The sequence below is a fragment of the Bombina bombina genome, chromosome 3 (genome assembly GCF_027579735.1).
Source record: "Bombina bombina isolate aBomBom1 chromosome 3, aBomBom1.pri, whole genome shotgun sequence".
Lineage (NCBI taxonomy): Eukaryota > Metazoa > Chordata > Amphibia > Anura > Bombinatoridae > Bombina > Bombina bombina.
In genome coordinates, this window is record NC_069501.1 from 527,326,434 (window position 1) to 527,338,384 (window position 11,951).

Sequence of the window (11,951 nt, forward strand, 5' to 3'; positions counted from 1 at the left end):
CTCATCTCTGAAACATGCACTGGTCACGCCTATCCTCAAAAAACCTTCTCTTGATCCAACCTTCCCATCCTACTACCACCCTTCTCAAAAAGCTAGTATGTGCACGCCTATCACATTTCCTTACATTAAACTCCCTCCTCGACCCACTGCAATCTGGATTTCGTCCCCATCACTCCACAGAGACAGCAATCATTAAGGTTACCAACTACCTACTTACAGCAAAATCAAAAGGCCACTTCTCTCTGCTTATCCTCCTTGATCTGTCCGCAGAGTTTGATACTGTTGACCACCCTCCTTTGCTCCAAACCCTCCAATTCTTTGGCATTTGTGACACAGCCCTCTTGTGGTTCTCTTCCTACCTGTCAAACTGTACCTTTAGTGTAGCCTTCTCTGGGGCCTCCTCTGCCCTGTCACCACTTTCTGTTGGGGTACCACAAGGCTCTGTCCTCGGTCCCCTTCTCTTCTCAATCTACACGTCATCATTAGATTCCCTAATAAAGTCCCACAGGTTCAATATCATTTGTATGCAGACGACACCCAAATCTACTTCTCTGCACCAGACCTATCTCCTTCCTTGCTAACCCGTGTCACTAACTGTCTTTCTCACATCTCTGCCTGGATGTCCTCTCACTACCTCAAGCTAAATCTTTCCCAAACTGAGCTCCTTATTTTCCCTCCTTCTTCCAAAATCTCCACCCCTAATCTCTCCTTGGCTAAATCCTGCCGCTTCCACCTTTCAAACATCTCTAAAATTAGACATTTCCTTACACAAGACACAACTAAGATTTTAATCCACTCTCTCATCCTTTCCCGCCTTGATTACTGCAACTTTGTCCTCTCTGGTCTCCCCAGCTGCTGCCTAGCTCCTTTACAATCCATAATTAATGCCTCTGCCAGGCTCATCTTCCTTACAAGTCGCTCTTCATCTGCTGTACCTCTCTGCCAATCCTTTCACAGGCTTCCTCTTGCCTCCAGGATTAAACACAAAATTCTCACTCTGACATACAAAGCCCTCAACTGCACTGCTCCCCCTATATCTCAGACCTTGTCTCCAGATACTCTCCCTCCCATCCCCTGCCCTGCTCATGTCCTCCCCCTCTCTTGTTACCTCCTCACACTCCTGCCTACAGGACTTCTCCAGACTGGTTCCCATCTTGTGGAACTCTCTGCCTCACTCCACAAGACTCTCTCCTAGTTTTGAAAGCGCTCCCTAAAGACTTTACTGTTCAGGGATGCATACAAACTACACTAACCTTTCTTTATACTGTTTCCTCTCCTCCATTGCTATCCCCTTGAACCCCCTTAGCATGTAAACCTAAGAGCCATGCTGTTTGTAGATCACCTTATTTAGAGCTGACTACAACAGTGTGACTCTTGGCAGGGCCCTCTACCCGTCTGATCCCTATAAATGTTTCCTTGTATTCTGCCTATGTTTATAGCGCTGCGGAATCTGTTGGCGCTTTACAAATAACCGATGATGATAATAATAATAATCTTATACAAAACATTTATGCAAAAAAAAAAAAGTGATGTACAATGTCTCTTTAAGTCCTATAGTATGATTTCCCTAGGATCCTGTCCTTCATTGTAAAATTCCGCTCTGATGTGTGAGCTTCCATGGATGACAGGTCTTTCATTGGTCTTGTCTATATATCTGTTTAAATGCTGTGGCATCTGAGGCTCCTGCACTTTACTTTACACAAACACAATAATAAAATATCTCATTTGGTGAGCTTGCACATCTCCTGCAGTAAATAGAATAGATTTAATAACATTTTATATTTTGTTGTCAGTAGTTCTATAACCTTCTTACTTGATTGCTCCATTGTGAAGAGCTTTTTTTTTCTTCTTCTTCTTTTGAATGTTATCAACTATGAGTAAGTGTGCACGTTGGATTATACCACTTTGTGCATATGCATAGGGGTGTGGATACATGCATGACTGTGGTTTAGGGAGGTGTTTGACAGAAAAAAACTCAGGATCCACAATTTACGTTTAAAGAATAACAATTGAATGGGTGCATTGTTCTTCAGAAACTGTTTATGGATACTGATGATGGTTTTTCATTTTATTCTGCTCATTATTTTTCCCTAATAATAAAAGTAAAATCTAACGTCCTTTAAAAAAAAAATTATGCTATACTTTGGCTGCCAGGTAGAGTTTTCTACCTTCTTAAATAGATACTGGGGTATTTTTTTCTTTATTTCATCTAAAGTTTTCCTCCTTACCAATAGAGCTGTGGGAGCTGTCCTCAGTAGGTAGGAAGTATACAACTAATAGTGCTGTATTTGTCTCAGTTTAAATAAAAGCAGCTTTCACTTAACCCCTTAGTGACCAGACCGATTTTCAGTTTTCTTACCGTTAAGGAACAGGGCTATTTTTACATTTCTGCGGTGTTTATGTTTAGCTGTAATTTTCCTCTTACTCATTTACTGTACCCACACATATTATATACCGTTTTTCTCGCCATTAAATGGACTTTCTAGAGATACCATTATTTCATCATATCTTATAATTTACTATTTAAAAAAATTATAAAATATGATGAAAAAGTTTGACAAAACACACTTTTTCTAACTTTGTAAGCTCAGGAGTGTGCACGTGTCTGCAGCACTTTATGGCAGCAGTTTTGCAACAATGTTATACATTTGCAGGAGCACTAGATGGCAGCACTATTTCCTGTCATGTAGGGCTTCAAATATGTGCACGCTACCTACCTAGGTATCTTCAACAAAGAATAAAATGAGAACAAAGAAAATTTGATAACAAGTAAATTGGAAACTTTTTTTTAAATTGTATTTTCTATCTAAATAATGAAAGAAGATTTGGGGGTTTAATGTCCCTTTAAAAGGACACTAAAGTCAAAATTAAAATTTGATGATTTAGCTACAACATGTCATTTAAATAACTTTTCAATTTATATCTATTATCAAATTTGCTTTGTTCTCTTAGAAACCTTTGTAAAAGAGAAGTCTCAGGAGCGGCAACGCACTATTGGAAGCTAGGTGAACACTTCAGGGGTGCCAATCACAAAATGTACATATGTGTATCCACCAATCATGAGAGAGCTCCTGAATTTACCTAGCTATGCTGTTCAACAAAAGATAACAAAGCAAATTTGCTAACAGAAGTAACAGCAACAACAAAAAACTATTACAATGTCCCTTTAATTAGGACAGGTCGGAGATAAAATGCTTAGGAGTTGCATAAGTAATTTTGGACCAAAGAATTCCAGCCCTGTACAAGGTTTTCTTGAAAATGAAAGGGGGAGACAGTAAACAGCTTGTAATTACAATCTTTTTTTTCTGCTTTCCTGCTTTAAATGAACATACTAGGTGAGATTAAAAAAGTTGAATGCATTAACACCTTGTTTGCCACATCTGTTTCCTCATAGACTAACATTCTGTTGTTTTTGTATTAAATCACATCTAACAACTATTATTATCTCCCAATACTTCTATGTAAAGGTGTGAAATGTAAAGTAAACAGGCACATACCACAGCTCAATCACTACAGCATCACACAACATTCAGCAGGACAAAACGCATGTAAATCATTGGACATTATAGCCCAAAATCTGTAAATAAAAATTATCCACAACACTAAATAAATATTAACATCAAAAGCATTTAATTCAAGTGCAAGAAAATGTCAGTGAATTGATATCAGAGACAAAGGCCCATATTATTTCCATGTCTCACAATTACTGATTTTCTGCCCCCCCCCCATTAAAAAGAAATCTTTAGACTCCACGAGCCTTTGAATTCCTCTGTTAACATTTCAACCCCCCCCCCCCCCCAAGTTGGTCGGCGAATTGCATATGCACAGCACACAATGACGAGAGTGAAAATCACAGAGTTAAAAAAGTATTTGTACAAATATATACACTATAATCACAGTGACCTAAATGTCTTCTTAAAGCAGTCCTGAGTTATTGCCCGAGGGCTCATTTTCTTGTGGGCTCATGTGATACTCATTCTCTTTTCTCCTATGGAAAATTTGGCACACGTTCTCCTTCCTCCTACCATTCCATTTTTCACACGGTCTCCCCGTCCCGGAATTCCTGCAGCCCTGTAAACAAAGAACAACAGATGATTTTGGCCTGTGTGCAATATGTATCTCTGTCACAGATTTTGCTAAACAAATGCAGGCATGCCAGGAACGAGATCAATAGAGTACCATTATAATGTGTTACTGCTATCAGCTCCACTTTATGAAATGGCCCACAATCACTTTCAAAATCTCTCTGCCTAAATGGAGCGATTAAGGGCTAAATTTCTCATTATTCAAATTAGGCAGCTGCCAAAGGGTGTTTTCTCTTAGAGGGGCACCTTCCTAGTTTGTCAGATAATTCAACTTTGCAAATCTCTGTTGGAATATACAGACTCTTCTTTAAAGTAAGTTTTATGCCCCATAAAATGGTTAAAAGGACATAAAAGTCAAAATTAATCTTTCAAGATTCAGATAGAGCATGCAATGAATAAAAATATACAAATTCAATGCACTTACATTATCCTTTATTAAAGAACATTAAAAGGGAGGCTCAGAAGTATATAAGTGTCTTGAGCACTGTGACAGCAATGATTTGAAAGGGACATTGTACACTAGATTTTACTTTGCATAAATGTTTTATAGATGATCCATTTATATAGCCCATCTGGGTGTGTTTTTGTAAAAATGTATAGTTTTGCTTATTTTTAAATAACATTGTCCCCAAAGTTTTAGATGTATACTGATGTATACAGACCTCAGACTGCTTCTGTTTGTATAATGGGTCTTCTCATATGCAGGGGGGGGGAGAGGTTCTGCTATCAGCCCCTTGCCCCCTTTCAGTGGGTGTTCCAGCCTTATCTCATTAACAGTGTTAAATTGGGAGCTTTTACATGGATTTTTAGATTAGTATCTGTGCATATTATTATTTATAGTAGTTTCTATTACATGCAGTTATATGAAATTCGGTGTATACTGCCCCTTTAACAGCTGTATATCACTCAAGGGCAGCATTGTTTGCAATAATGAATATCATAGTTAAAAATAGCTGCTGATTTATAGTGTACAAGGCACATGATCCTTCCTAAGCCTAACTAGGTAATCCTTTTAGTAAAGGATACCAAGAGAATGAAATACATTTGGTAATATAAATAAATGGGAAGTTTTCTTTAATTACATGCCCAATGTGAATCTTCCATTTTCTTTTAATTATGCAGAGTAAAAACAACTTGTGAAGTGCTTTTTTTTACCACCATGTAGACCCCTTGTCCTTGTATTTAACTGTAGGTGTGGCAGCCAGGCCCAGTGCTCTCATAATCCTGTCAGGCAGAACAGCAGAGCCACTGACAAACTAAGAGAAGAGGCGGCAGACGTGTATCTGATCTGAGATCTCACTTGGTCATGAACCCAAATTATTGTGGTCTACAGGGGCCAGAAATCTGATCTGGGGTCTTACATGGGTATATACTGTGGTTATATAATAGGGACTTCATGGGACACTCATCTGATTTGAGGTATCACTTAAAAATTTACCATACAAAGGGCTAGATTAGTGATGCGGTACATATATTTTTTGCGTTAGCGAAAATTCCGCTTGGATTTTAATTTTTGCGCTGGCAGGGGGATGCATTTGTATTACAAGTTCCAAAAAAATGTGGAAAAAAAACCAAGATCAAGCAAACTCCTCTGGCTATACCCATGTGCCAGTGTCACTACTGTGTCATTATATAGTGCTGGGTGTTATTATACTGTTTCAAATACCACTGATTCTATAGCCAGCCCTTGTCTGGCTATACGCATGTGCCAGTGTCACTACTGTGTCTTTGTATAGAGCTGGGTGCAATTATACAGATGCAGATACACATCTAGTATTTCACTCAGGCTTTATTCCATAACTTATCACCCAATATCGCTAGCAGTCTCTTGACAAGCCACTAACTTTATTCACACTACATATTTTTTATTCTTATTATTTAATCAGAAAGAAAAGATATACTAAGGTTGTGGCGGACATTGCAAGGGCTAGTCACGGACACCTTGTCTATCCCTGGTTCCAGGTTTAGGAAGAGACCTTGACGTGGTACCTGGGCTTGTCCCATTTGGCCAAATGCGGTAACTGACTCTTCCAGTTTCTTTTAAACTTAGCTGAGAGCTTGTGAGTGAGTGCATATATATATATATATATATATATATATATATATATATGTGTGTGTGTGTGTGTGTGTGTGCATATATTAATGTTTTTATATGTGTATATATGACTGTAAATTCATAAATATGTACACATATATAAACACACACATATATATATATATATATATATATATATATATATATATATATATATCCATCTTTAGATATGTATATGTATGTGTCTCAATGTTAAAGGGACACTGAACCCAATTTTGTTTTCGTGATTCAGATAGAGCATGACATTTTAAGCAACTTTCTAATTTACTCCTATTATCAAATTTTCTTCATTCTCTTGAATTCTCTTGAAATGCAAGAATGTAAGTCTAGATGCCAGCCCATTTTTGGTGAACAACCTGAACCAATAAAAAAGTTTAGATGCCTTATTTTTCAAATAAAGACAGCAAGAGAACAAAGAAAAATTGATAATAGGAGTACATTAGAAAGTTGCTTAAAATTGCATGCTCTATCTGAATCATGAAAGAAAACATTTGGGTTCAGTGTCCCTTTAAAGCCATTTGCCTGCCTGTTTTTTTCTAACACCCGAGATCTCCAATCTTTGTGCAATATTTTTTTAAAATAATTTTTATTAGACAGTGTTAATATAAGTGTAACTGTACTTTGTAATGTATTTTTTTACGTGTTTTGTGACACTTTTTTGTTTCAGAACCCAGTTAACCACAGCTCTGAAATCGTGGAAAGGATTCAAGCGTAAAAGGCAATTGCGCTAGTGCAGTCGCAATTTCTCCCCACTTGTAATATCAGCGGATTGAAAAATGCTTGCGGAAACATGATATCGCTAGTGCAAAACCGTTTGCGCCTCACTTGTAATCTAGCCCAAAGTGTTTTTGTAGGTAATTACGTCGTTTCTGGAGTTTGAGACAAAAATCAACGTTTCCATTTGCATTATTACCATTTGTTCACAGAGAAAAGTTCTCTTCTTACCATCAAGTCTGCCATCCTCTGTTTCTTCATATTCTTCTGCATCATCCTCTCCGTCTTCATCATCTTCATAGCCTATAAACAACACAGTAACCAGTCTCAGTTTTTTTACCCCATCTATTATGATGTACACACTCATTTTATTAATAAAGCAATATCTGAATCATGAAAGTTTAATTTTGACATGAGTTCCCCTTTAAAGAGCTAACTTAAACTCCAGTTGCCACCTGTTCACCTTATTTATAAACCCCGTTTGGTTTCACTCTTACTTGGACTGAAATCAATGTTCTTCAGGTATTGACTGATATGATCTATGTCCAATGTGAACTGGTCCATGTTTTCAAACCCAGGATCTATTTTGTCAAGCTGACAACCTTTAGAGGCTTCCATGATTCTGTAAAAATAAATGGACACAATATTATTTATGACATTCATATATATATATATATATAAAAAAAATACAATTTTGCAGGTGAGCTTCAAATATATTTGCCTGTGTCTCTTGTACCGTTTCATTCATTAAATTCTCCAATAAGAAAAACAATCTCTCTAATTTCAGTAACCCTATGGAGTTGGAGTTTTTTTTGTCACTGGATAATTATTTGAATTGTTAATAAATCTAGTCTACATTCTTGATTACCATCTAGCCTTACATGAGACTGATTATTGTGTGACCATTTATTTATGGGGGTTTTTATCCACTTTGCGCTATAATCTAAAAACCTTTCACTCTATCTGTAAAGCCTTTTCAGCTTCCATGCCCATCTGCAACCTATATAAGAACTTTATATTCCAAATGAAGTGTTTACACCATATTTCATGTAATTGGGAGAATATTAAAGACTAAAGACTTAAAGGGCTATGAAACCCCAATTTTTTCTTTCATGATTCAGATAGAGCATACCATTTTAATCAACTTTCTAATTTACTTCTATTATCAATTTTTCTTCATTCTCTTGGTATCTTTTGTTGAAAAGTAGGGACGTATATTTAGGAGCCAGCCCATTTCTGGAACACTATATGGCAGCAGATTTGAATGAATGTTATCCATTTGCATTTCCTACCATGTAGTGCTCCAGATGCCTACCTAGGTATCTCTTCAACACAGAATATCATGGGAACTAAGCAAATTTGATAATAGAAGTAAATTGGATTTTTTTTTTTTTTTACTATGGCATGCTCTGTCTGAATCACAAAATATTTTTTTGGGTTTCATATCCCTTTAAGGACGTAAGGCCTGTGCTGAAGGTGGCAGAATTTACAAGGAGTGGGGTACTTCATTCCTAGGCTTTCTGCATATTTATATATATTTTTTATTATTATTGTGAGCAGGTCAGTGCATATGCCATGGTCTGTCCATAAGCGCTCTTATTCCATAGATGTATTTTTAGAGGTTATCATTTCTATGTACACAGCCAAAATAGTTTACTACTTCTATGTATGTGACTGGTGAGGTGCTTATATTGTTCAGTATGTGGCTGAGCTGTTAAAGGGATAGTCTAGTCAAAATTAAACTTTCATGATTTAGATTGAGTATGCAATTTTAAGCAACTTTCTAATTTACTCCTATTATCATTTTTTATTTGTTCTCTTTTTATCTTTATTTGAAAAAGCAAGAATGTAAGCATTGGAGCCGGCCCATTTTTGGTTCAGCACATAGGTAGCACTTTTTGATTGGTGTCTAAATATAGCCACCAATCAGCAAGTGCTAACCAGGTGCTGAATCAAAAATTGGACGGCTCCTATGCTTATATTCAAAGAAAAATTGATAATAGGAGTAAATTAGAAAGTTGCTTAAACTGCATGCTCAATCTAAATCATGAAAGTTTAATTTTGATTTTTCCTTTCATTCCTACTTGGTTTATTTATGGCTTTCAAAAATGCAAATTTACAGTTTGAGTGTCTGGCAGAGAAGAATGAATTGACTGTTCAGTTGTAAGAAACTTACATGAGGCAAATATAATATAAAATGTATAAGTGTGTGTTTGTGTGGAGGGTGATTCACGGGCTACCAATTTCATTGCCATGGTTATCCCAAAACCCAAATTTCTGTCTTAAAGGGACAGTCTACACCAGATTTTTTATTGTTTTAAAAGATAGATAATCCCTTTATTACCCATTTCCCAGTTTTGCATAACTAACAGTTATAATAATATACTTTTAACCTCTGTGATTACCTTGTATCTAAGCCTCTGCAAACTGCCCCTTTTTTCAGTTCTTTTGACAGACTTGCAGTTTAGCCAATCAGTGCCTGCTCCCAGATAACTTCACGTGCACGAGCACAGTGTTATCTATATGAAATACGTGAACTAACACCCTCTAGTCGTGAAAAACTGTTAAAATGCAATCTGAAAGAGGTGGGCTTCAAGGTCTAAGAAATTAGCATATGAACCTCCTAGGTTAAGCTTTCAACTAAGAATACCAAGAGAACAAAGCAAAATAGGTGATAAAAGTAAATTGGAAAATTGTTTAAAATGACATGCTCTATCTGAATCATGAAAGTTTATTTTGGCCTAGACTGTCCCTTTAAAACTTTATTACATTATACAATCAATAAACACACCCCTGCAACACAAACTACACATATATGATTTTAATGCCTTAATAAGGAATGTCACTTACGTTTTAATGAGCGGCTTGGATATCTGTAACAAAAAAAAAAAAAGATTAGATGCTGCAAAATGCAAGAAGAGTTCGACATTTAACAAGTCTATCACATGATATAGAATACAATCTTATCACTAAGACAATTATAGCAAAAAGTTTCTAGTTTACTAAATATATTAAATTGACTTTAATAATCTCTTGGGGTTTTTTTGTGTGCAAAAATAGTACTTTGTGCCACGTTCCCTAGATAAGCTGAAAAGCTAAATCTGTAACCTACATTTTCAGAGTACCTAAACCAGCTATTTGATTTGCAGTTAAGGATTTGGTTTTATCTCCCTTAGGGAGAATGGGATAAACCACAATTTCTATACAAAGTAATGTAATTTAAAAGAGTACCTAATATATTTTAAATATTCATTATTAATAATATATTTCCATCCAAATATAAATGTTAAACTACTTTCTAAAACTTCTTCCAAAAAATACTATTAAAGGAATATTAAACAGTATGAGATTGTAATATAAAATCTTTGTATAGTTTCTCCTGCTTAAAGGGACAGTCTACTACAGAATTTTTATTTTTTTAAAAAATAGATAATCCCTTTGTTACCTATTCCCCAGTTTTGCATAACCAGCACTGTTATATTAATATTATTTGTACCTCCATAATTACCTTGTATCTAAGCTTCTGCAGACTGCCCCCTTATCTCAGTGCTGTTTACAGATTTGCATTTTAGCTAATCAGTGCCGACTCATTCTGAACTCCACAGGTGTGAGCACAATGTTTTCTATGTGACACACATTAACTAGCACTGTCTAGCTGTGAAACGCAAATAAAATGCACTTAGACAAAGGTGGCCTGCAGGGGGTTAGAAACAGGCAGAGATTTATAGTTTCAAAGTTTATAAAATGTATTAATATAACAATGTTGGTTGTGCAAAACTAATGGGTAATAAAGGCATTATCAATCTTTTCAAAACAATAACAATTTCGACAATTTAAGACAATTTGAACCAGATATAAAACAGGCGATAAAAGAGACTGTCCAAAAAGGGATTCCACACAGCTTTGTTTGCACAAACAGAGTTAAATAGAAACTAGTTCAAACTAGTCCATTACTTTATAGAAACTAATGTTATTTATGGAAACTAAACCTTTACACTTATTCTTTCCATATATAAACAACTAATCTAATTGTAAAAATGCATCTACATATTAGTTTTCATTTTAAGAAAAGACCATAGTGTAAATTATGATTCTCCTTGAATCAGCTCTATAGCATGATAAAGAAATTTGAGATCTATATCTCACTGGAGAGCCTTCACCTTACTTTCTAATTAATAGGACCCATAAATATAGTAGCTTTGCATAATCAACAAATGCATGATAAAAAGACAATGCAATAGCACATAGTCTAAACTTCAAATGAGTAGTAGATTTTTTTTCTAATAAATTTCAAAGTTATGTATATTTCCACTCCCCCTGTATCATGTGACAGCCATCAGCCAATCACAAATGCATATACATATATACTTTAATTCTTGCACATGCTCAGTAGGAGCTGCTGACTCAAAAAGTGTAAATATAAAAAGACTGTGCACTTTTTGTTAATGGAAGTAAACTGGAAAGTTGTTTAAAATGACATGCTCTATCTGAATCATTAAAGTTTAATTTTCATTCAGATTATACATATAAAGGTTGTTTTGTAATTTGTACACTCGATGGGAAAGTAGCTCCAACATGAGTGATTAGGGCAAAAAATAAAATATGGTCCAAATTTTCTCTCCTTTTAACATTTAGGGGGTCGATCACAATTTTTTATCCGTTAATCTACAAAAACCGTAAACAATTGCGATCAATCTCTTTATCTTGATGTTCAATACATTAATTGTAATTATTTAATCAGTTCTTTAGATTTTGTAGCATTTTACACCTGATAGTCACAACAGTGAGGAATTTTACTCAGGTTTCATATGTCAGTAATTGTCCATTAGACTTAAAGAATATCTTTAATAAGACATTCAAAACTTTTGCTTTGGCGTAAAGAAGAAAATAAAAAGTGCTTTGTTCCAAACTCCCTGAAATCCAAAAAGTAAAATCTGTAACCTAGGTTTTCAAAATGCTGCAATTTGCCTAAACTGTTTGAATTCCAGTATTTGCAGGTTACAGAATTTACGTTTTGGATTCTCTAGGGAACGTGGGGCAATCACAATTCTAGCAAG

General features: G+C 35.6%; 1 protein-coding gene across 1 annotated transcript in view; it reads right to left on the reverse strand.

Moving 5' to 3' along the window:
• Positions 1–3,607: 3,607 nt before the first annotated feature.
• TRIM63 (tripartite motif containing 63) overlaps positions 3,608–11,951 on the reverse strand; it is a 21,758-nt gene continuing 13,414 nt past the window's right edge. The window contains exons 6-9 of the mRNA XM_053706961.1: positions 9,745–9,767; positions 7,392–7,516; positions 7,126–7,197; positions 3,608–4,071 (exon numbers count right to left, since the gene is read on the reverse strand). Coding sequence (XP_053562936.1) covers positions 4,037–4,071; positions 7,126–7,197; positions 7,392–7,516; positions 9,745–9,767 — 255 coding nt within the window. The 3' untranslated portion in view covers positions 3,608–4,036. The remainder of the gene's footprint in view (positions 4,072–7,125; positions 7,198–7,391; positions 7,517–9,744; positions 9,768–11,951) is intronic.